The sequence below is a fragment of the Alosa sapidissima genome, chromosome 5 (genome assembly GCF_018492685.1).
Source record: "Alosa sapidissima isolate fAloSap1 chromosome 5, fAloSap1.pri, whole genome shotgun sequence".
NCBI classification, from domain to species: Eukaryota; Metazoa; Chordata; class Actinopteri; order Clupeiformes; family Clupeidae; genus Alosa; species Alosa sapidissima.
In genome coordinates, this window is record NC_055961.1 from 37,113,204 (window position 1) to 37,140,350 (window position 27,147).

Genomic DNA, 27,147 nt, shown 5'->3' on the forward strand with positions numbered 1-27,147 from the left:
TATGAAAAACAAAACAGGTAGTAAAATATCAAAAATGAAATAGAAATAGAACAAGCATGTGCGCACCTGTTTACATCTGTCTGTCTGTATATATGTGGGGGAGGGAGAGAAAAAGAGAGGGATGCAGAGAGCAGATAAAAGAGAGTGAAAGGAAGGGATACTTCTTGTACACTTACAGGGAAGCTACACCAGGCGGGTAACTGAAGCGCCGCGTTGCCGCTGCGTCTGGCGTAGCGTCCCTGTTACACATACTGCTCCTTAGGGAAGGTGTAGGGGGGGATGTTGCCCGGGGTGGGGTACTTAAAGACGGAGCTCTCGCTGGCGTGCTGGGCACAGGGGTTCTGGGGGAGGAAGGAGAGGGGTGGGTGGATGGGGGGAGAATGCTGCTCCAGAAAGTCCTCTTTGTGACACGCCAAACGATAACTCACATAGTCAGCCGTGTTCGGAAGATCGTCAAAGAATTTTCCAGAACTCTGCACAAGAAAAGTAATAACTGTAAGTATTTAATATTACATCAGGGATATTTTTTATTTTATTTTATCATTAACTTATCTTTGTGTTGAAACTACACAGAGCTATTCTCAGTATATGACCGATTAATTGCAATTTTAATCTCAAAATCACAAATACATGTTGGATGCTATTTTATACATTTTGGTTTAATAAACTTTTGGAGTGAATTGATGACAAGGGGCTTACAATTTGCAGACTGAAGTATGAAAATCTAACACTGAAATATTTCCATCTTAGTTATTGAAGACCACATCACCATTAGGGGGCAGTGTTTGGTCATTGCATGTTAGGGCCATGGGGGTAAAGCCTGTGTACTGTATGATCCATTACTGAGGCATGAGTAGTCCTTTTCAGCAGTGAGTGAGCCACTGGGCAGTGGTGCATTAGTGCAGAATGCCCATTCACTTGGCAGCAGGCTTACTGAAATGAGATGGGGGTGAGTGTGTGGTAACATACCTGGAAGTCATCATTTCCTCTCTTTTTTGAGGCCTTCTTGTGAGCAGGCGATGAGCTGTTCCTGTTGACGACAAAGACAGCATATCTAGAGCGCTGTAGGGGGGGCGGCACTCTTCACATCGGATCGCTTTTAGCATCATAATATGAGTCGAACAAAACATGAACTAGATGAAGTGTTCTGGGTCAGAACTGTGTTCCCAAAGCTCTTCACATTAATTCTTATGAACAATTTGAACTGGCCTTTTCCTGACAAATGAGTTGAAACCAAGCATACAGTAGGTATATAAAATGGCCAAAACTTCAGGTGACACTATGCCACCACAATGTATGAAGTAACTTGAATGTTACAGGTAACACTATTTTTGTGTCAATGTCTTATAGCTCACATATGTTTACTTAATGTGCTTGAAGAAATAAAGTATATTCTATATCCACGCATGTGGGCATTCTCATTAAAAGAGTAAGGACTCTAACAGTCACACTCTAGGAGTACACTAGTATAATATACTGAACAAAGAGGTTTGTATAGAGGAAGGAGAGAAATTATAAACACATGGCTAAAAAACCCACCACATCTTAGCCATTATTTCCACAGAACTTACTGGTTACTATCAGTGTTGGAGCTCCGTTTCTGCTGCCGGTTGGCCATGAAAATGGCCAAGACCACAGCGAGGATGATGCCCAGAGCCACCACCCAGCCGAGGACGCTCATCATCCTCTCAGAGGCACTGAGGGGCAGCGGGTTCTCTGTGCAGGGGAGACAGAAGAGCGGTCAGCTCGGCAGGGGCTCCTGCGCGCTCCAAGAGCTGTGTGGAGTTGTGGCACCATAGTTCAGTTACAGGCTGTGTTGCTGGTGTTGTGGTTGATCAAAAGTATGTAGTCATGTTCCTTCACCCAAATATGTATACAGACACACATACACACAGACACACACACACACACACACACACTCATCCAGGCACTTGAGGACATAAGATCACAAGCGTATATGATTGCATAATATAATTGTACCTATTTTGTGCAGATACTCTGTCCATTATCACTTTTGACAGGGATAATTCAAACCACAAGTATTTCTTGTAACTGTCTGCCATGTCACCCCTTAGAAATGGCATTTATGTAATCATTGCCCGAGGTCATTATGTACATAATAATGTAAAACAGCAATGGCAGTGCCAGCAAATAAAGAAATCCTTCTTAATCTGTTGGCGTAGAAGTGCTATTGTTTGTTTGTTTGTTTGAAAGGCAACTGTTGAGAGCAAAAATGATTCCAGCCAGACAATAGTCTGTTTCAGAGTAAATACCAGGCTCCCTTTACAAAGCACGTCTGGTGGAAATCTGCTTTGACATCTTTCATTTAGGGCTGGCTTTTCTGAGAATCACTTTACAAGTGTGTTTTGGACGTTTGCAATCACAGCAGAAAAGTATGAAAGAGGCTCAGCGGCCACTTCCCCAAAGGCCAACTCACTGACCCCGAACAGAAAGCAGTGGACAGAGGGGAAAGATTGGACCTACATTATCAGTTGTGCAATGGGCCTCTTGTAACAACATGTGTATGAGTGGATGTTACAGGATGTGTTTATGCCCAGGCTTAGTAATGTGTGGCAAGATCTACTTACTTGGCACTTACATTACAGCCCTTAATTACAGGATTACATAAGTGAAGGTACAGCCATACATGGGTTTTTGTGACAAAATATCTTTACTGGAAGTGTTACTGAGACATTTCTTCATGCCTGAGAATGCCTTTGCCCTCTTTGGCTGATTGTTTGTAACAGAGCTTAAGGACTTCACAACTCTACCATAGTGGTGTTGCCATGGTGAACAGGCACATGGATGTGTGAGGACAACAGATTTCATTATATGTGAGAAAAGTTACAATTACAATGCAGTAGTATAGCATCTTTGCAGCTTGTAATGCATGTATACAAATTATCTAATATATTCTGCACTGTTGTCTAAGATCCAAATGCGTGACTACAATGAAAAAAATGGTGTGATCTGCCTGTTGAGATCCTAAATGGCAACAGCAACGAAGATGACTGAAGAATTTGGGACTTATTGGTAGAGCCCATAATGAGTTTGGAGGGGGTGGGTATAGGATGCCAGGCACTACTGCTGAGTCTTCTGGAGGTGTCTTGGGCCTAATTCAATGAAACACAGATGAAGGAGGTTGCCTGCTTGATAACCCCAGTGAAATGCTCACGAAGGCTGCTCTGTTGGTGATATTTTTTTGCACACAAAGATTGCTTTGTTGGTAATTTAGTTTTGTTGCCTTGGTTTTTGGTTGGGCATTCAGGATATTGGCAGCGCATGTAGTACAGTGAAGGAGGGCCTTTACGGATCCTGGGTACAACATGCGGCGTGGTTACAACTGCCGCCAGCCAACTGAGCATTGTTGTTGTGTCCTGCATGTTGTGTAATGTCTGAGTCGCTGATTGGCCACTGTTGGGAAACCCCTACAGCAATGAAACACCTCTTCTGTGTATAGCTGAGATAAGGTCTCTATGTGAGTAAAACTGAAAAATAGTGACTTTCCATGACAAGTTTTATTTGCATTGACAGCGCAGTTCGTCTGGGGAAAAAATGTGCACATAACCATGGTAAATAGTTCTGCTGGCAAACACATGCTAATTCACAGTCAAGTTCCATACATATTACTGATCTCTGGATGTCTTCATAAAATATATTACATTGTGGCAAATGCTAAGCCCCAAGCTCTTATGGCAGAAGCACTAATGAAAAGGAAAACTGGTATGTTGTAGGAGGCGTGTGCTACCAGATTATGCATCATTCAAGAGACACATATTAATGGTTTAGATATTCAAGTGATAATATAACTGCAAAATTACTGTCAGAGCCAGAGACACTTAAAACATGGACTTGAGAGCTGTAGCCCAGATTGTGTAAAATAAATGATAGATAACATCATATATAACCCTGTTCTGCATAAGCCACTGTACAACACACCTACTTTATGTTATCCAGGAGTAAGATTTAGTTTGTAGTGCATTAACTTTGATTTATAATATTACCACATATAAACATTTGTACAAATTATATAGTCCATTGCATTTCATGCTGGCATTTTGTGAACAGTGAATAATTTATGGAATGCAAATTGGATTACCACACATTCTAAAAACTCATAAATCTGTTTTTTTTTCTTCACTGAATAATCTGGTGGGACTGATGTCAATCAACTGCAACATTTTACTATGACGTGAACAGAAAAACACATGCACCCTTGTCCATTTGTGTCCATAACGTTGTCCAGTTAATTATGTAAACATCTTGGGTATGAAGTACTTTGTAAAAAGTTTTGATTGTCAAATTCCTAGAAATTACCTGTCATTACAACAAACTCTTATCAACACAACTTATTTCGTGAATAACCTTGAAAATGTCCACAAACGTCTTAGGGAAGAGGGCTGAAATAACTAAATGCACAATTCATTACAGAACCTTTCACATTCGAATGAAAAACTTAAACAGTGAGTGTGCTTGGGAGGATACAATTTTACATTATTATTTACAGTTATGCACTGTATAATTAATGCGAAAATACAACATGAATCATAACATCACGAAATAGCAGTGCAACCAGTACTGAAAGCAGTACATCACCCTGAAGACATTTGACTGATTTAAGGCAGACTACATGTCTGACTATCTGTACTATCACATCAATAGAAACTGAAAAACGGGTTTGATTAGAAATTAGTTGAACACCTGTTGCATGTAAAGAGGCCACAGTCGGGGCTTGTTTGTGTTCACTTTCTTAGAGGCTTCAAAAGTAGCAAAGGAGCACATCAATTTGCTGAGACATTAACTTTGTGCAAAATTCATGATTACCCTAGGCTTAAAATATGCAACACTTCAAATGACTGGAATTAATGAAGGCAGTTGAAGTGGAAATCAATATATGATATATATAAAAAAACAATAATATTTATTTTCAGTCATTTAATTTGGTTCATGTTGCATTAATTGCCATTGTGAGTGTATCTATTTGTCAGTGAAGGAGGAGGAGGTAGGCGCATGAAGAGCAGCACCAGTGACTGTGAGTTGATGAGATTACAGCCTAGGGAATCACTTGCTTATTTTAGACGTACCACTCCTCTTTTGAGATGACAGAGCCATCCGTTTGCGGCACCATGTCAACAGACATTTCCAGTTCAGTTTCATCATAAAAGGCAAAACACTGTTCGCCGTACCCGCAAGCCTCCACCTCGCTCTCTACACTGAACGAGCGGGTCATTTGTTGGGTGTTGTCTTGGCAATGGTGGATGTTTTCAGTGAGACTAATAGGGCTTCCATACATCTCTGCCTTTTTCTCGTCGTCAAAGTCATCTGGGCAAATGAGGACCTGAGGTATGGGGGGATAGGGCTGCAAGCTGCCGCCCTTTCGGTAGCTGCTCCCTAACACATGCTTCTTGGTGCTGTAATCGCCCTTGAAGGTGCGCTGTCGTCGATGGAACAAAACTCCGAGGAGAGTGAGGGCCACCACCAGCAGAGAGCCGCCCAGGGCCACCATTCCGATGGCAGTGCCCAGTCCCTGCTGCCCTTGGGTGATCTCGTGAGGAATTACAGGGAATTCTGGGTAGGAGAGACATATGGATGTGGAGCAGGGTGTCAATGTTCAACTACAGGAAGGAACTTCAAAATGAAATAAAAACTCTAAGGAGTTAAGAAAGCGATATCGGGGTAAACAGGGATATGAGGTGGAAGCTTTGGGATCTCAACAACCACTTCAGTACGGATTCTGATTTTCACACATATGCTCCACAGAAAACCAAACATGCAATACCAACAGCAGCCAAACATGCAACACGTGCACCATGACATCCACTGAACACCATGACATCCACTGAAGACCATAAGATCCACTGAACACCATGACATCCACTGAAATGTTAAGAAGCAGCAAAGAGACAATGCTAAGCTTGGGACTGGATGAGGCAGTCTGGACCCAGCTGAGAGCTGGTATAGCAGCAACATCTCATGACCATGTGACGTCACATCTTCCTGTTACTGTAAGTCCACCCACCAAGGGACTACCTAGCGGCTCTCTAAGAGGTCACAAATCTGTGGCTCTGTGTGTCACCCTCTGCCTGTTGCCCTGTGTCCTGCATGGACATGTGCAGCTCATCCTTTGTTGCCATGATATGATAATGATATGATAATGATATGACAATGATATGACAATGATAAACTAAATGCACTGATCTTCACCATTTTGAGGGAGAGGACATGATAATGAGTGGCTTAAAGGTAAAGTCCTTGATTATAATAGAGTATAGTTTTCCTCAGATTCAGTTAAATTTTCTTCCCGTTCCACTGACAGGATTGACGGTGTGTGCACTAAAAAAGTGGTGATGTTCCTGCACCAGAAAGAGGTGGCTCCTTGATTTGAAATCAAACCATATCAGAGAAAATATGAACCATCCATCCTATCCATATGTGCATGGATAACGAAGTTGTGAGAAAGTGAAGAAAGTCACCTTGCTCCACCAAAGGACAGGCTGCTATGTCTCATTTCCCCTTTGGGTGAGTTAAGCTCCACTGTGCTGTGCAGCAGTGAGAACAGAGCCTATGAAAATGACACTTCATTGCTTCAGACAGGATCCGTCCTGCAGACATATAAGTGAAACCAAACAAAGAATGAGAATTGATGGATTTGGTTTGGGCTGGGACTGGCGAATCCTGCATGTCTCGTGCAAACTCTGGAGGCTTGCTGCCAAAACATGTATTGTGCTTACATGTCCTGCAAATATTGTGCACAGAAGCTCTTTTCAGAGTCTCTTAATCTGAGCATTTCACAGGATTTCAAAGGGCTGCACACACAGGTCTGTTACATGTACACAACTGTGGTGTGAGAACTGACAAGTGTTATAATCTGGTGTTTGACTGTTTTTGGATTAAAGCACATTGAACAATCTGTCAGATGGCAACAGTGTCAACCTACGCATATGATGTACGTATATGCATAACAAATAAGGTAAAATTATACTGTAACATATGATTTGACAAATACATTCATTTACAATACTTTAAGCTGTGGGTGATATATAAAACTGTGTATGTGGATTTCAATCATATTCATACAACACACTGAACCTTTGCTTCAGCGGGATATTTATAGGCCTAAGCAAGAATGTTGGTGGAAACAACAGCACATGCACACATAAAATCGATGTTTCAGAGAGAGAGGCAAAGGTGTGGTTCAAAGCTCTAAGTAGGCAGAGCCAAGTTGAAAATAGTGAAAAGTATTGTTGAAGCTGAGCAACAGGATTGGCAAACAATTTGCTTGAGCTGAATGTGACAGACAAAATCAGAATGTAAACAATATCATCTTCTGATTATGGCAATATCATCTTCTGATTATGGCAATATCATCTTCTAGAAAGTAGGTGTTGGAATAACATATTTGCATAATGTGAGGCTACTGGTGACTATGTGTAGATATATGATGATAAAAGACATCCCAGTGACAAGGAAAGAACCTGATGCATTAAACACAACAGCAGCAGTGACTGGAAGCTTAAATGAGAAAGAGAGAGAGAAAGAGAGATAGAAAGAGAGAGAGAGGGATGGAGAGAGAGAGAGGAGGTGTGGGGGGGTGCGATCTATGTTTATGTTGATGAATTTGAACACCTGGAACAATCTGAAAGCAATCTCTTTCTGCAATCTGCAGCTGCCAACAACTTTTGAAGACAATGGTGTGGTATAAAATGTCTCTGCCTGGGCCTAATAAGACTATAATATTTGAACAGAAACAATGTTTTTGTCATTGTTGCATATTTACATCATGGGTGACATATGTTTGCTGCTGATTGAGTATTCAATTTAAGGCCTACAAATGACATTTCCTCTTCCGAGATGCATAACAAGTTTGCTCTGCTACTTTGCTAGTGCAAGAAATAAGTAGCATAATGCAGCACTCTCCACAGGCCTGACGTTCTACACAAACTGCCTGCATGGGCAGAATAGACAGAGTTTGTGCCGCCAAACCTGGGGCCCATAATGTGCATCCAGTGAAGACATACATGTACTCAAAGACTGCTGTGCAAATAACAGAATGGCATGAGCAGGACAGAACCCTAATATGGGTATTTACGGAACATGAGCAGGACAGAACCCTAATATGGGTATTTACGGAACATGAGCAGGACCCATGTGGATTGTTGTGGAAACACAGAAGAACTCAAATGCCAAAATATCACACACACATACACACTAAACCCCTTTGTAAGAGTTGAAAGCCTAGGTTACTGCAAAACTAAACATGATAGTCTGAAGAAAATCCAACACGCAGGTATTAACACAAATCACTTAACAATCTGATGTGCATGCCAGAGACAGTAGCAAGCAGCGCTAACATCCAAATATTTATGCTCTGGAGTTTGACAGTTTGTGTTGGCACGGTGTCCTGTCCTATGGGTCAAAGAGGCCGGAGTTATATTTAGTCAGCAAAGGCAGCCAAAATCCTTACTGATGCACGATTGATCAGTGAGGATTTGATTACTTAGCAGGATGATCTTTTCTTTCTCATATATAGAACTCTTCCGTCTTTTTTCTCCACAGAACAGGCTCCACCCCAGCAGGCTGCCCTTTGAGGATGCCAGGATTCAAAGAGCAGCACATACTAGCGCAAAAACAAAGAGCCCAAGCGCTATCTGGCCAACACAGGACGGAGATGAAGCAACACTGGGCGCATGGACACAAAGAGAGTGTGCAGGAGTCCCGTGCAGCGCTGGGGCTGGGCTGCTAATGCATGCATCTCTCGCCTCTGCTCTGCTCTCCCAGTGGCTTAGCGCCGAGCAGCCCGCTAGAGAGCAACGTGCGCACACTTGAGAGCGCCGGCGAGAGATCTCCCCGCTGTCAGCACACTCAACAGAACATCAAAGCCAGATCATTGTGCTGAGACAAGACCTTTATCTTTGCACGTCGTTCGGACATAATGATTTCCCAACGATTTGCACTACACATGAGAATGTTGGCAGATTCCTGGAGGGACGATAATGAGCTCCTCCTCGGTATCTACCCGAGATGTAAACAGCTTTAATGACAGGAGATGGGCATCTGCCACGGCTATAAAGCACAGCCCATCCAAAGCAGTTGTGCTGACTTTGAGTGGCCTCAGATATTGATATGAGAGACAATGGATGTTTTGTGGGAGCTTATTGCTGCTCAGTGCCTGTCCGGAGGCTGGGAACGCAGGCAGGCATCTCAAGAGGAAGGCACACAGTGTGTGTGTGTGTGTGTGCCAGAATACAGCCGACACGTGGGGGCAAACCAGAGTTCCAGAAAAGGGAGAGGGGCTGTGTAAAAGAAAGCCACATCAGTTCTTGTGAAACGTAACACTGTGGTACGTTTGCCGGGAACAAAGGGGAATTAGATGTATGGCTCTGCGCAATCATGGAACACGAGCCCGTCATTCCGATAGGGCAAGATGCAAATGCCACTGCAATGCAGAAAATGTGTGATGCTATGAAGAGCATGGAGACTCTGGCTCAGATTCTGCAGAGGTCAACCACTGCAGACTTCACACCCATCATACACAGCAGCGGCTGCAATAACGCTGTTATTTAGTTTAGGGGGAAACCTCTGGGGCCAACAAGAAGCATACTGCTGATACTATGTTATTTATTTCATTTATTCGCCTATTTATCCTGTGGGATATCATTTAACCAGGAAGGTTCCTGGGGACCGCAAACACAAAAATAAAATAAAATAAAATAAAACATACCAAAACAACTCTTCAAAGTGTTTGTATGGGGAAACATTGAAAAAAACTACTTCACTACTTCTCTGTTACATCAGCCATTTAGAAGAAGAGAGCGAAGACGGCCAGATGTGACATTCATACAGGGCTATCCCCTCTCACCCCTGCGACACGGTCATTCGGTGACAGCATTAGTTTACCAGTCCATGACATGCGGGACTAGACGGCCCTGTCCAGTTGAAGCTCAGCTCGGCCCTGCCAACATCAACACAGAGACATGGAGCAAGGAGACTCCAACCACACAAAGCCATCAACAAAGACTACATCGCCATAGCGATGAAGTGGAAAGTATATAATAACATGTGATACAGACAAAAACAAACAAAACATTCAAACAAAAAAAAGGGCAGAAAAGGTGACAAGATGTCAAGACCACAACAATAATGTCCATGCCACCTATACCCCATGCAAAACAACAATGCTGTCTACTGTCACCTGAAACATATCCTTGGTTTTGTGTCTGACATTAAAATGATACAATACAATTTTATGAAATGCTTTGATGTAATGGCCCAGAAAAAAAAAAGTATTAAGCAACAATACAGGGTTACCCTTATTGCATTTAGCATAAAAGATCAAACAGATCTTTTCTGTGTTTACTTGTGTTAACAATTTTAGGTTAATATATTAAGGTTAACATATAGCAGAAAGCAATGTGTTCAGTTGCAATAATCTACCATGTCAGCAACATTCACTGAGGACGCAGGAACCAGCACAAGCATGCAGCAGCAGCAGCATACACACTCACAGCACATACACACTCACAGCAGCATACACACTCACAGAAGCAGCATACACACTCACAGCAGCATACACACTCACAGCAGCACATACACACTCACAGCACATACACACTCACAGCAGCACATACACACTCACAGCAGCAGCATACACACTCACAGCACATACACACTCACAGCACATACACACTCACAGCAGCACATGCTCACACACTCATGCATACTCTCTCAATAGCACATGCATACTCTCTCAATAGCACATACTCTCTCAATAGCACATGCATACTGTTTCAGCAGCACATACTCTCTCAATAGCACATGCACACTGTTTCAGCAGCACATGCATACCAGGCAGACACACAGCACATTTACAGACCAACTTCAAACGCAGTGCCCTACCTGTGACGTTGACCTCCATAGCGGCTGAGCGGGTTCCGATGCTGTTGGTGGCGTCACACATGTATGTGCCGGCCAGGTCGTAGGTGACCGGCCCTTTAAAGAGCAAAATGTTGTCACGGACCTCCACATTATCAGGAATGGAGCCATTTAAACTGCAGTGGAGGCAAGAGAGATACCGTCAGGTGAAAAGGGTATGATCAGATGTATCCTTACACATCTAGCATGGCATGGGGAATAGTATGATACTAATAATGCTGAATAGTTTAAAATGCAAACCTTGAACTTTATTATAGCTTTTATTTCAGGGAGCACTGAGAAATACTTACAATCTCCACTGATACAAAGACACGGGTGGGTTAGCATCAGTTTGGCAGATTAGCTGAACACTTTCTCGGTTCAGATACCAGTTGCCATCATATCCCTCAATAGTTACCTCTGGCTCATCTGCAAAAAAGCAAAACATCAAATTGACTGCAAGATCAAATGCCTTCAATGCATTGATGTTTCTTTTTAATGTCCTTCATGAATTAAATATACAATTTCCAAAAAAAAAAAAAAATTTTTATTTTTTATATATATATATATATATATACAGTATATATAATTGATAATGCTAAATAAGGCAGAACAATAACATAAATTCCCTTACACTGAATGTTGAGGGTCACACTGTCGCTGTATGTCTCGCTGTGGTAAGACGTAATGCACGTGAGCTTCTGGTTGTGGGTCTGCCGCGTGGGAACCATCACGTAATCACTGCGCACTGTGAACGTTCCGTCAGGGTTCCGGATCTCCTGGTTACTGACCTCGCCATCCAGACCAGTGTCCCATGTGATCACACCAGCAGGTTTTCCGTTGGCAGACAAACAAGTGGCCACGGTCATCTTCAGATTGGCTGGTCCAGCCACGATGGTTGGAGTAGATAGGCTCATTTGGATCATAGGGCGAGCTTTCACAAAAATCAAAATGGATGAAATTAAATGAAAATGTAATAGACCAGCTAGTTTAGATTTGAAGTATGTAAGTCTTAAATGTGTTTATCATATCTACATATTCAGATACATACTGCCGTATCTAGGCCATACTAAACATTATGCAAAATATTAAAACCTAGGGGCTGATATTCCATGTTGATGTGAGGTTAAAATTGGGAAAAAATGTGGGAAACAGCTCCTTCAGCTCAACAGCCAGAGCAAGGCGCTAACAACGCCCACGTCACGCTGGAGAAAAGTGTTTGCTGCATGTGTAAGTGTGAGAGTTTTTTTTTTTAATCCCCACTCACCATAAACGGTGAGGTTGACGGTGTTCTCGCGGTTGCCAGCTGGGAAGGTGGTGTACTCGCAGATGTAGGCGGCCTCGTCGGTCAGCCGCAGGTTGGAGAAGGTGATGGTGGTGTCCTCCAGGGAGGGCGTCGGCCGGCGCACGGCCGGACTCTTGAAGCGCACGCGCTCCTTGAAGGGCGGCAGCACGGACACGCCTAGAGCAGGGTTGGCGATGGCCACATTCTGCTTGGTGCCGTTGACGAACTTCTGCCAGGTGACCTGGGAGATCTTGACCGGGGGGTCACTGTTCACAAACTGGCAGCTGAGGTCCACCTGAGAGCCAGCATAACCTGAGCGACTGTCATCCACCTGGACCATCTGAGAATAACCTGAGAAAAGCAGAGAGAGGGGAGGGTGAGAATACAACACCTCACGATACATTAACATAAGATCAGTAGAACATGCAGCTGCACACATCTGCTCTGTGCAGATTTCATATTGAACTCAATTAGTGCTCCAGTTCACTAACCAGTCAATGAGAAATTGGATGTCTGAGTCACAGAGTATGCAGCAAATTTGTCTCACTGTATACAACCTTTAATGAAAATATTGCATACAAATACATTAATAGAATCATTCTTCGTGTGCTTACTAAAGGGGGATCCAGGCTTTGGGCTTTGTAAAGGGCTTTGAGACTATGGAAATAGTCAATGCTGCTATACAAACAAATCTAATCAAATCAATGTCATTGTAAACAGACCTTTACTACTACAGAAACAGTGAGACAATGTGCCAAAGACATTGTTTATGATTGTGTTAACATCACCAGTCCAGTGGAACACTCTTTATTGACTATATGGGTAAGTGGCCCCAACAGTAGGTGTCCTTAGTCAAAGCCCCTATTAGGACTCAGAGTCGGTCAACTGCACCAGCGTCAGCAGTGCAGGCCTCTTGTACAATAGAGGCTGTCACACAATACAGTTTCTTACACATGTCATGACACGACGTTCAGAGAACAATATGAAGTGATGCTTATTCTTCTCTGAGAGGACCCGTTTGAGATGGCAACGCCAGAACAATTACTCAGACGACGGCTGGCCTCAAACTGTCTTGCCGTCTGCATCTTGTGAAGTGCACACACAGAGAAACTCGCATTATCTTTTCATCTGTGCTGTCGGAGAAATGAAGGCTGCACGTCGCGCTGAGGATAACATATTGTGATGTTCTTAGATGTTGCTTTGTTTTTCCCTCTGGGTGGATGTTAAGAGTATTCACAGTCCTTAAAGAAGACACTGTCTCACTTGTATCTACAGTAGAATTTACCAACCCCACTAATAATCACTTAGCCTACTTTTCCTTCAGTAATGAAGATTTAATTCTATAGCAATTTTTCTCAGCCATCAGCTCAGTGCTTAGACTTGGAACAATTAGCTTTGTAAAAGCTGCATTTTGACTATGAGCACAGTTACAACACATTCTTAAAACATCACACCCCCCGTGCAAAAATAGTTTATTAATAGTAACCCTAATCCAATTAGAAAATGGCACGTCTTTTAACTTGCCACATTGGTGGCAATAAACGCAATGTAAGAAAAAGAAATCCAAATATAGCTCCAGAGGAAGAGCCCCAAACCTCACGAATGAATATTTATAGCCACACAGGTTGGGAGTCGCTGGCTGCTCATCTCTAGGCAACTGCGGAGCCCCACACTGCACCGTCTCTGAAAGACTGCAGCTTAAGGAGCCCGGGCTAAAAATAGGAGGTCTTAAGAGCTCTGGGTACTGTAGGACACTGACTGGGAGTAGAAATGGGCCCTCAAAGCCAATCAGGGACATCAGATCTGACTGAGGGGCTATTATGGTAAACACAGATTCCGCTGCTTTTAGATGAACACACACACATGCAAAATGTCCCCTGATCCACAGGTGAAGGACACCAGTTGGTGCCACTTTGTGTGCCATTATTTAAGTGTAAATAAGCCAACACTGTGGCGATTTTCCAAAATGAAAGCCTGACACTCCAAGGGCCCTATTTTGGCAATCTAAAACACATTAGTATGGGGAATCGTGCAATTTTAGGAACGGTTCATATAGATTTTTGCAACTGGTGATTTTTTACTTGCTAGGACCCCATTGAATACAAAACAATTTTTTTCTTCATTTTCAGTGCCAAAATTCAAGATGGTGGACAATATATGCAGAAAAATAATATAAAGGCTTAAAGTGGTCAATTTTTTTGATAAATATACACTTAATGTCTTTCATGGAGTTTGTGATGGTAAAGTTGTTAAATAATAAGTAGCCTATATGTCATTGTAGCCTCGTGCTTCACTTTCAACATTTTCAAAGAAGCATTCTGCCAGATCTTAGCAACAGTTTATGTCACTTTTCCTGACAACAATCTCCTGTAGATTGTTCAGATGATGCTGTTTCTGAAACCAGTCACAATTCATGGATGAAGGCAGACTTAGCTGTAGTGGGCAGCATTAGGCTTGCATTGAATCAACAAATTCATATGTTCCCACAATTTCCTGCAAGTCCTGTTAACAGAATTATTGAAGACCAAAGAGCTCATTGTGGACTTCAGGAAGTCTAAAGCTAGCACACACCCCCATTCTCATCAATGGGACTGAAGTGGAGTGTATCACCAGCTTCAGATTTCTGGGTGTCCACATCTCTGAGGACCTCTCTTGGACCCTCAACACCTCTACCCTGATCAAGAAGGCTTACCAGCGTCTCTTCTATCTGAGGAGGCTGAAGAAGGTCCACCGCCTGCTCAGATCCTGGTGAACTTCTACCCCTGCACCATCAAGCGTATTCTACCAACTGTGTCACAGTTTGGTATGGTAACTGTTCTGCCCACGACCGAAAAGCATTGCAGAGGGTGGTGAAAACTGCCCAACGCATCACCAGTTCCTCACTCCCCTCCATTGAGGCCATCCAGGGCAAGTGATGCTTGCATAAGGTGCACAGCAGGTTCAGAGGAAGCTTTCCTGCAGCTGAACTCTAGCTCTGCATCCTGGTGACAACCGACCTACAAAGCCCCCACCCCCGCCCAATGCCTCCTTGCCTGTGCCTGTTGAGGTGTCCACGACCATAGCAACCTTGACAGGGACAACAAGGAGGCAGATACACTGCACATATTTATATTACTCTAAACCTCTCTACCTTATATAAATCAACTGTATACTACTGTCTACATTTCTTGACCTGTCTATGCACCACCTATCTATACTTTGTATATCACATTGCACACACACGATTATCACACACACGATTATTTGCAATTTTTGGTGATATATCCGCCATCTTGGATTTTGGACCAGTGCAGTCCGGGAAAAAATTGGAAACAGGTAGTTTTGCAAACTATAGGGTCTGAAGAAGTGAAAAAACATAATTTGCAAAAATCTATATGAAATGTTCCAAACACCTTTTTTTTGCTACATATCGCCCTGCACTACATGGTCACTGGCGAATACAGTAGCTTCAATACATTTAGGGGTTTGTCCAGTCCATATTCGGGGTGGTTCTGTTATCATACATCGGGCGCTTGGCGCAAAAAGGCAGTTCTTATGTTTCTTAATCAGTCATGGGTGTGTTATGGGCATAACATAATTTAAACCAATGAGAATGACATCTGTCAGCAAGCAATGCAACTTCAAACAGCGCATTTTGATAGTCAGTGGCGCATTTGAAAGAATCTGCTTGATCGCGAGACCGTATGGAACAGGTATTCCACCTGTTCCTATTGCTTTACTAAAACCTAGCAGAGTATAGCCTACACGTATCTGCACTCGTCTATTATTTGAACTCATAGGCAAAGTGAAACTTCACAGTGGTGTCATAGTCAATGACAAAACAGTTATACATCGTTAATTACTTTTACTATTGACTGACAATGGGTTACCATCGAAACATCGAAAAAAGCAACACTTACCCCAATAATGTTCGAATGACTGAATAAAAAACCTAAGGACATTTATCCTGCAGAGGAGTTGCTGCTTACATCTCGTGACAGTGCGTCTTCAGCTGTGTTTCATATGCGCCTTTCGCTATAGACCAGGTTTTTTTGGTCAGTGGCGTAATGCTTTTTAGATGGTGTAAGATAGAGATTTTTAGATAATGCGCCAGACCCCACCTTAGGTCATTAATTGACACACCCCTGGGCGCATTGTGACAAATTTGAGTGTAAGATAGGAATAAACTTTGCGTCGTGATAATACGCTATGCACTGCGTTCATGATTGTCAAAATAAGGTCCCTTGATGTCTAGTGTTTAAAAGGTACAGTGTCATTCTGTGTCATTTTCAGTACAGCGGTGGATGAGGCCATTGAATCAAAGATTTGTAATCAGTGTCACTACCACGAGCGTTGATGAGCCACTACCACAGTGGTCACTAGCACAAGCGTTGATTGAAGAGCTATGTTGGGTTTAATGTCCACTAACACATATCAGTGTAACAAGACTAAAATGAATTGCTGATCACTCAATGTTTGGGTCCCTGTTTAAGAGAGAAACTAATCAGGCTGAGTGACTAATAAAGGGTAATGGATGCAAACGCATTATGTGCTAAATAAGCTACCCTGGTCTACACAAATACCTGAGTAGAATTCTTTCCCAATGATGTTCAATAATAACAATTTCTGGGAGCTATTACCAAATGCAGGATCCCTGACATAGCGGTCAAATTCTCTTCAACACACATTCATTTCTTTTGGAAAGGTCATTTAATAATACTAAACGATGTCCTTAAAATCTGTGTTCACTACCAAACGCCTTTGCAATAATCAAATAAATAAATAAATACAAATAGTAATAACACACACACACACACACACACACACACACACACACACACACAGTCTAAATAAATGGCAGAGCGCAACAGGCATTTGGAGGGACAACTAGGATTAGCGATGACAGTAGGAACACAGCCTGGCTTTGCCTGGCTTTGGGCTGTCCCTGCGAGACTACACAAATATTTCAAAGCCATGCAAAGCGGGGCGGGCAGGCAACACATGGCAGGTTGGGAATGATAGGGGAGCAGCTTACAGCACTCAGGATATTGAAGTCCAGGATGGAGTCCAACAGCGTGAGAACATCCTCCTACTACGTGACCACATGTAATACCTGCATTCAGTCTGACCCACCACCCAAATCTCTAGCAAAAAACAGCAAAAGAAATGAAAAAAGCACACACACACACACACACACACACACACACATACAAAGCGACCACTGCAGCCAAGCTGCACAGATGCGACAACCTGTTCACAAAAGGGTGATAACTGCGGAGGCCATCACAACTGGCCTCTGGCCCCCGCGCTGCTCTCAGTCCAATCCCTCCCCCCAACCCACGATCCTATCCCTCCACCCCCTAATCTATACAACTGTTTACATCTGAGGATTACAGATTATCAGGACCCCAGCAATCTATACAAAGAGAAATAGTAACACTGATATTGGATTCTCTTCAATGGATTATATTTCCCATTTCCGTACTTGGCAGATGCCCACGTACAATATCCATTCTAGGGCAAATTGTGTGTTTTTATAGCTTAGTGAGTATTTTTCTTTCAAAATGTGGAGTCGTGAAATTATTATTTTTGAAAAATTCTCACTCTTTGAAACAGACTGCTTGACTGTGGTCTGTTAGTTGTTGTGGACAGAGAGGCACTTACTAAGCTGATGAGAAATGAAAAATGTCCATCAGTGCGGATGAAGCAGACTGAGGCTGAGGATGCAGAACAGCAACTGAGTCACTTTGTACATCCGTTTGTGAGCATCAACCTCACATGTACAAACAGAATCACTGCCAAAGTGGATGCATTTCTGAATGAAATGATAGTGAGCTACCAGTCCAATATTGTTAAGTTATAAAACATTTTAAATATTCTAATTCAATACCATTTGATCTTACATATACAACATTTGCATGTCATCGTGTGTGAGAAAAAAAAAGGCATAAACACCAGCAAAACACCATTTTGTCGGAGTCCAATGTACACTGTTGTTACACACTGTTTTACAGTTCGATAGACATGCCTGCGTTTCAATGGAGGATCTCTGCGGTTGAGCTGATTAGCAGGTCAAAAGGTGTAGCCCACACCTGCCAAATGGGGAGCCGTGGACTAAGGCAGCGCCATCATGGGCTCGTCAATCTCCACTTCCTCCTCCTCGCCTCTCTTGTTCATGTGCTGCCACTCATCCATTCTGCAACTGCAACAGTAATCCCTGCTTCTCCTTCTAATCTACCTTATCAGCCGCACTGTAAACGCGGCTCGGCAGAGAAGAGTTAGTCCCCCTATGTGGCTTTTTAAAGGAAGACGCATGGAGGAGCTTTATATAGTCGAGGACAGTAACTCGGTGGTGGAGCTACAACTAATCCGACAACACTGTACACAAGGCAAGAGGACACTGTTATTTCCAGAAAGGAGCCTGGCGATAGCCAAGCCAATTATCTGTGTCTGCCATTCACTCTTGGCCAAAGCACACCAGGCTTGTAGGGTCTGGATTAACCCTGGGTTACCCCACAACAGGTGTCAGCTCTTCTGATTGTATACAATCTGAATCGGTGATGCTGATTTAAATGAGTTTTGCCTGTAGTTGTACTGTACATCATGCAGAGAAGGATGGTTGCCAGAAGAGACATCTATTTCTTTAAAAAAAAAATGTTGTTCCCTGAGACAGTTCAGAAAAAGCCTTTCAACCATGTGGAGTAAGTTTGGGTGAAGAACTAAACAGTACATTTATTATAATGAAGTGATGTCAGTACTTAGTGGTGGGTTTTGTGTTCTGGCAGTAGTTTTGAAAAAGATGCCTACGTTATTAATCAGTGCTATCGCCGTCACAATTATCTTCACATTGCTAGTGACATACAATATATGGGAAATAAATGATGTGTTGAACACTAGTTGAGAGCTCACAAAACCTAAAAACTCTGTATAAAAGAAGATTTTTAAGCCTTTTTGATTGTCCTCAGTCTCCTTGTTAGAAGTCCGTAACTGATGTCCCTCAGCACAGTGTCCACTGTCTGTATGTGTCTCTGCTGCTGCTAGCCCGTCCTCTCCAGCCGCAAAGCTGCAGCAGCTGCAGTGCTCCCCTGGTGACCCTCTGGCATGTCCACCTGCCCTGATGAGCCATCCTCCCCACTCCATACCATCAGACAGAGCTGGACCATGACATGCAAACATCGCTCAACCTCCAACCGACAAAACCTGAATGATCAGACAATACCACCTAACTACGATATGTCTTCACCATCGTGTCCTACATGCTACCTGTGCACTTGACCAGTCAAGGCTGCTCACCTGAAACACAACTTGTTATTCTGATTTATAAGGCCACCCAGACTTCACCTATTAGCATCCACATGTCTCTGTACCTGTGTAGTTTGTAAATATACAACAAACTGGGCAACAACATGCACTATACTGAAGCAGCACATTCCCTCTCCCTGCTAACTCCCTCTAACATCAACTTCATGATTTACACTTTAACACATTAATGGCTCGGTTAATGCCAATGGTTTTTGGCATAGCTCCAAATGTGTGGAACACAACTACATTAGAAGAGTCTCAGACTTCACTTCAGTCAAAACAGGTGTTATCCTGATATGCATATTTCTGGCCTTGCCTCTAAAATTCACCCCCTTCTCTGCCCTGATTAGCAAGGAGTGTCTTTTACTTTTAATGATATGTTTATCAGAGGTATATTTACATATGCCTATGTAGGTGAATGTGTTAGGTCTAAACAATAAAGCTCAGGGTTCAGAGTTCCCTAACATCCCTATCGCTGCCCAGTAAGGTCCCAAACCAATATCTCCGTGGCGGGAGTCCAGCACGTAACAGATGGCCATCGTGTGCTCAGTGGTGGCAAAGAGGGAGCAACAGGAAAGTGGGTCAGGATCAGGCAGAGTGCGGCCAGACACAACTGGACAGCACGCATAAACACACACCACACAGACACACACACGCTACACACACACACACACACACACTCCCTTCATCAGCTAAACTACTTGATCTTTTCAATGCCAACTGTGTGCTCTTTAAATAAATATTTGCGGGAGAGCCGTTTTGGGTACTACTATGTTCCTTCTGTGTCATTTCAAAACAAGCTAGTGTTGCCTAGATAGATAGATAGATAGATTTATCTTTCTGCACGTTTTTAAAAAAGGGGAACCTTCAAATAAATTATTTTAAATTATTAATTAATTATTAAATTATTAAATTTCACCAGATTAACGTTAAAGCAAATTATGTAATTCCCCAACCAAACCAGACGTATTGTAATTGCATTTAGAAAAGCATCCGGATGACTTTCTGACCCCTATCACACATATGATCTCTATAATGCCATTCCTATGTGGCGAAAGACCAACTGAGAAGTTACAAATGTGTCCACGGGTCCACTATTTGAAAAAGCACTAATTCTGACAGAAGCAATGAAGCCAAATGAAGAAGTGCCCCTGTCCGTGCCCCACCTGTGGCCAAATCTCATCTGCTATAGGCACTGCAATTACAAGTGGGTGATCAGTTTTATTCCTCAAAACTTTAATCCAAGTGAAAAGGGAAGAAAGTAAAATACTGTAAATCATGTTCTGTTGATTGTTACATTATATTTTATTAATTTGATTAATGATTTAATTAATGATTATTAGATTATTATTTACCCTTCTTCTATATGCTGCAGCTGCCAAAGACTTAAAGAACTGATGGATGGGACTATGATTTCTTCACTCGTACCGTTTTGTTATGTACAATGAACTATAGATACACAAAGCTGTATCTATACACACAAGCTAGTCATAACGGATATGATAGCCTCCAGACAATCGACCAACATTCACATGCCCTTTCCTATTTAGGTCTATTTGGTCACATCTGACTCGCGAGGGTCATACCTCCATATCAGAAAAAAAAAATATTCTGTGGATGACTGCATAATAAATACCTCCGTTGTTCACACTGTCACAGTTTGAAGTTTGTGTTTTGCTTTTGGGACTTTTAGTTTGTGTTCCCTTTACCTCCTGTAGCCTTTGTACTTCCTGTTTCCATGTGTCTTTAGGGGGATTCTACTTCATGTAGCCGCCTGCTTAACATGATTATTTCTAAGATTCTGATGCGTTTTCAAACCGGAATTGTGCATGTCATGGTTAAAAACATGTCAGAATCTCAGAAATAATCACGTTATGGAGCCAGCTTAAGACCCGAGCATGTGTATTTTTATAAACGAAGACATTTCCCTACGTTTGAGCCTTTCATTTAGACGCAAACGGAGAATTCGCCCCGTAAAACGGGTATCCAAAAAAACTCTGGCCAAAGTGATTTTTTTGGAAAACTTTGTTTATGCGTTTGGTTGTAAACTGTGGTAAACAGAGTTTTGGGCAGCCAACGTCACAGTATGCGACAGAAGTACACCAAATGTGCGACCAATGTTTACATTTACATGTTCTCAAGTGCGACTTTTCAGGGTTCTGATTGGTTAATGTGAGCTTGAGCTTATCGTTAGACTGCCACTGTGGTTTGGCGTGCTCATGACAGCATGTATGTACACGGGTTTGTGTAAACACATTTAAAAAAAAAAAACGGTCTTGTGTAAATGCAATTTTATTTGCAAAAGTAGATGGCCAGATATTCGTTTAGGAAAACACCCTGCTTCGTGTAAACATAGTCTAAGACTGCTGCAGGTGGCTACTGAAGTCGAATTGCCCTTTTGTTCCCTGTCTCTTGTCTCCGCCCCTCACCTGAGTCTTGTTAAGTTATTAGTCTGATTAGTGCCTTGTTCCATGTTCACCTGTGTCCCCTTGGTTTTGCCCTATCGTTTGTGTCCTTTGATTAACTTCCTGTCAAATTCAAATTCAAAGGAGCTTTATTAGCATGGCTGTTTGGATACAGTGTTGCCAAAGCCAGTGTTACAGATAACACAGTAGAATAACAAAAGAAAGAAAATAGACATACAGCAATGCGGGTATAACATGTGAACATAGAATAAATAATAGCATATGAGTGCGTGTGTTCGTGCGTGTGTAGGTCTGTACACATATATACATGTACACACATATACATACATACACACACATCTGTGCACAGGAACATGTATGTGTCTGTTAACACAGAGACAGGTTTTTTTAACATACGTAAATAGCAAGAGTAATAATAGGATGGTGTTTGTGTGTGTGTGTGTGATGTGTATGTACATGTTTCAGATCAAGTCCCTCAGATCCTCACATTTTAAAATAAATTGTGCTGCTAGGGCAGCAGAGGGCCCTCCGCCAAGGAGTATGGTCATTTATTCATTATTGTCCCAGTCTTGAAAATGTGGGATATCTCTTTGGAATTTGGGGGAGAAAGGCCGTCTAATGTTTTCATATTTTTCAGTGTAGAAAGAAGTGCTCCTCTGTCTCAACCATCTCTGCCTGGCAGTGACCACATATTCTTTGTTCTCTTGGAAGCCAGGTTTTCCTGCCTGTTTCTACTGCTAGATTGTGGTCACTGAGCCTGTACTTGGTCAGGGTTTGCCTCTGCTTTGTATCTCTGACAGAGATGAGATACTCTGCCAATTCATATTCTCTTTTTAGGGTCAGATAGCAATTCATTCTACTTTGGGTGGTAATTTGGTTTGTCCAATGTTCTAAATATTCTTCTTTTGCTTGATTCATTATTTCGTTGACTCTAATTGAAGTCCCTGTCTGTTCCTTGCTTTGTCATTGTGTGTGTTGTCATGGTTGTTTCATTGTGTTTTTCTTGAGTAAAATCGATTTGAGTTTAACCGAGTCTTGTCCTGCATTTGGGTCCGAACCTTACCTGCAACCCTGACACACAGAGATTACATTTGGGTCCGAACCTTACCTGCAACCCTGACACACAGAGGTTACATTTGGGTCCGAACCTTACCTGCAAACACACAGAGGTTTCATTTGGGTCCGAACCTTACCTGCAACCCTGACACACAGAGGTTACATTTGGGTCCGAACCTTACCTGCAACCCTGACACACAGAGGTTACATTTGGGTCCGAACCTTACCTGCAACCCTGACACACAGAGGTTACATTTGGGTCCGAACCTTACCTGCAAACACACAGAGGTTTCATTTGGGTCCGAACCTTACCTGCAACCCTGACACACAGAGGTTTCATTTGGGTCTGAACCTTACCTGCAACCCTGACACACAGAGGTTACATTTTTTGAGTCTAATGCAGAGAAAATATGAGAACTATAGACCTTAAGACTACTGGCTTAAACAGCCAGCCAGAGAGATTTAGAATTTCATTTAAACATCAATGATGTGTGACTGACGTATCGGTTCCACCAAGAAATGGAAGATGACTTTTCGCTGCAGAAGCCTTCACTGCACCTCCACGGCCTTCCGTAGTTTACTCCAGACCTCGCATAAACAAGCAGCCTTTAGCAGGCCACAACAGAGACAGGGGCAAATCTGCATAGCTCAACTGCTTTAGTGTTGGATGTTCAGTGAAAACAGACAGCACAAGTAGTCATCACAAAAAAGATTGAGCAGAAATCTTAGGCCCTAATTTAAATGACAGGGAAAATGGGAAGTCTGGCAGAGAAACAAATTATCTAAAGCTAATTTAATAACTTGGCAAAAGCATTTTGCTAATTTGATACCACGATGAGCATGATCCTGAGCCCAAACATGGGTGGGCCACCACCCACCATTCAAAATAAGGCCCATAATATTAGTCTGTTTTTCAAGAAATAATACTAACCGAATATCAGTGACAGTTGTTGAATATTAACCAAAAAAAAAAAAAAACATGCATCCTTTTTTATCCGATTGATGCTAACATACTGTACATGGGACTGGGTGAGCAAGAGATGCAACATACTGTACCATCTCTATAACATGAACATATTGCTTTGGCATTAGCCATTTGGGATTACATATCTGTGTAGAACTTAATGCGCGTTTTGAGTAACTACATTTTCACAGCTGATCTGCATCCACTGGGCAGAGCATTCATTTGTGGTGATAATCTCCTCTCTAAAATATGGATTTGTAGTGCGAAAATCTTCTAAAGCTCTCTAAAAGGAGAATGTTACACACACGCACACAGACACACACACAGAGAGACAGAGACACAGAGAGAGAGAGAGAGAGAGAGAGCGAGAGACAGAGACACTGAGAGAGAGAGAGAGAGAGATAGAGAGAGAGATGCATATAAACACAAAATGCACATGCCACAGTATCTGTAGACTTGGTATATCCAAAGCTCTCTTGCAAATTAACAAAATAATTTCCAAATAATTTGTATAATTCATAATTTTATGGAATGTCTGACACTAACTTATTGTTATGTTAGAGGCTACTCACAAAATTCATGAATAATAGTAATAGGGTAGATGGATAAACATCATATCAAACAATAAAAGTAGACCCTGCGATTTCAACAAAATCGAAACAAAAGTAATTTTATTTCCTTTCCTAGTGTGACCTCCAGGGACTTTAAAGTCACATGTATTCTAACATCAGCATCTTATTGGGATTGCTAAAGGCACTCTTTTGGCTGTAAGCTACTAGTGATTGCTGGAGAGGCACTTTAGACTCCTTCTATAGAGGATAATAAATAGTCAGGAGCAGAGAGATGCAGTCGGTCCAGATGCAGATCTGAGAGAACTAGAGAGGCAGCTGCTGCTCCTGCTAACCCAAACACAGAGACACTGGGGAAATCACTGTCACGCCACAACAGGGCATCGATAAGCGGGTGTAGTATTACACATAGAAAAAAGGCCATCTTCTGTTTACTCTGTGTAATATGCACGGGACACATACCCACTCAAACTATAAGTGGAGGAAATCTGTGCAGGTGCAGTGGATTTCAAATGGATGCAAGGAATCCCAGCAGCACATCTGTGAGGTCCTGTGCAACCGGCGAAATATGATACAACTATAGTTCCATCATGGTGCAAAATATTCCTTCCACATATGAATTAGAATGAGAGGCAGGGACTACAAGCTAACAACAATGAATCTGATTGTCATGACATATAAAAAACAATATTCATCTAATGTACTAAGTCATGAGATAATCATTCAAGTATGGGCAATGTTTAACTGTTTAAACCAGCAGAGAGAGATGATGACAACACAGAAGAAAAGTCATCTGGTAAAAGAAAATGCAGACGTATTTAGACAAGCTACACTAAACCCACTCACTGAATTACATAAAATAAATTAAATACAAGGACAAGGCTTAAATAGTTGCTTTTGCTTATCACTCTCACTGATTGCTTCAATTTCCAACAAAAAAGCAATCTAACACACCAGATGTTTGGGAATGGCATTTTCACTCAATCTAAGGCAAGGACTTTAGCAGGCTTTAGAGTACCGTCTGCAAGACAGGCTAGCCTTGAAGTTTTCTTGCATTGAGTTAAGAATTAAGTTAGATGACAATATCTTGACTAGGTGACGAAACAATATGCATTGATTACGCCAAAGAAAGGGAACAGACTTTTTGCCAAATATATTTTACCAGACTCATGGAGCCGAATCGATTAAATGGATATTACCAGCAGCCTGGGTGTAAAAACATGGCTGTGTTGTTGAGATGTATAAACCCTTGATGCGCGTTTAAAATTGATCTGGAGTTTAATATGGGGACAAGATCTACTCTCAGCTGAGGGCTAATCCTACTTAAGGAGATAGATAACTTCACCATGAAAGATTATACAAAAACAGGTCTACCTGAAATGATGACAGCCGAAAAGTACATGAAGGTTTTGACCACCATCATAGTCTTGCTTCTGGCGCGATATGTTCACGAGAAGAAAATGTCCCTTGTGAGAAAAAGATTAAACCTAGTTTACAGATAATAGTCCATTGTTTCCTCTCATTTGGGAGAGAAAGAAACCAGTGGGATTTGCCGATGTTTAAAGTTCAGTGTCTCCCCAGGCTTATGGCACATTCAGGCGCGCAGTCCAATGGTGTCTCCGCGGTCATCATATTGCGCGCATAGGAGCCTGCGATGCTGCTTCACGCGTCGTATGAACTTTCCTCTACAACCCAGACGCGGGATCGAACAGAAATCAGCTTAAGACACTCACGATTACAGCAGTGACGCAACCTATAGGATGCTGTGGCGATGTCTCCATGATGGCAAATCCGCTGGGTGTAGATTAGCAGCAATGAATTGTCTTGTTGAGGGTGTAGCCTTGCGCGCTTGGCGTTTGGCTGCTTTTATACATCACGGAACTGGTCCATCGGTTTAACTGTCACATTCGAGCATTTCTGGCCGTAACCACCCTACTCGTTCACCTATTCAGTCTGCAGGAGGAGCTACTCCCTGTGTCTGCGGTGTTAACCCAAGTAACTGCAGTGTGGTAGCTCTGAAGCTATTATGACTGAGAGACAGCCATTTAAATGTAACGGAGATATACAGTGATTCATGGTTGATTTGGTTCTCAAAGCCATGTCAGATTTGATCAAAATCCAGGCACACCTGTATGTCAAATACGATGGTAAAATGTGAGGTCACTTAAAAAGAACAGTAATTCAATACAGTATGTTTGAGATTCACAACATCCACATCTAAATTACTATTTACTTATGCACTATCAATGCACTGGAACAACACGCGTTGCGTTTTAACCCCTTTTGGCTGCAATGACTGGGTTGGTAGTCACGTCTGACGCCAGATTTATAGAATGCTTATAGCTCCACCTTGTGGTCACACAAATAACACAAAGGCATCCATTAAGCTCATTTGCACTCATGAATTTTGCGTTAAACTTTTATTTAGTTTTAACGTACTGAAACGTATGTCTTTACATAAGCTACTGAGATTGTATAGATGTCTATACGTACCCCCTATATGTACATATTTGCAAAAATTCTACTAAAGAAATGTCCAGAGCCTTCATTTTTTAATGAAACCTCTCTGGTCATCACAACATTATTAATACATTAAGGCTAAGTGGTTTTAAAACATGTTTACTGACTGCTACACAAAAACATTTTGTCCTGCTA

General features: G+C 42.2%; 1 protein-coding gene across 2 annotated transcripts; it reads right to left on the reverse strand.

The window, feature by feature from the left end:
• nectin1a (nectin cell adhesion molecule 1a) lies at positions 1 to 26,469 on the reverse strand. Of its 2 annotated transcripts, XM_042091337.1 has the most exons (8): positions 25,867 to 26,469; positions 12,179 to 12,547; positions 11,546 to 11,845; positions 11,223 to 11,340; positions 10,897 to 11,048; positions 1,572 to 1,716; positions 970 to 1,030; positions 1 to 473 (listed from the first exon to the last, which is right to left on the reverse strand). In XM_042091337.1, the coding sequence occupies exons 1-8, from the start codon at positions 25,913 to 25,915 to the stop codon at positions 243 to 245; spliced, it is 1,425 nt and encodes a 474-aa protein (XP_041947271.1). In that variant the 5' UTR covers positions 25,916 to 26,469; the 3' UTR covers positions 1 to 242. The 2 variants fall into 2 exon arrangements, with proteins under 2 accessions (XP_041947271.1, XP_041947270.1); XM_042091336.1 differs by lacking the exons at positions 1 to 473; positions 970 to 1,030; positions 1,572 to 1,716 and adding an exon at positions 3,500 to 5,568 and having other exon boundaries at positions 25,867 to 26,468.
• Between the last annotated feature and the right edge of the window lie 678 nt (positions 26,470 to 27,147).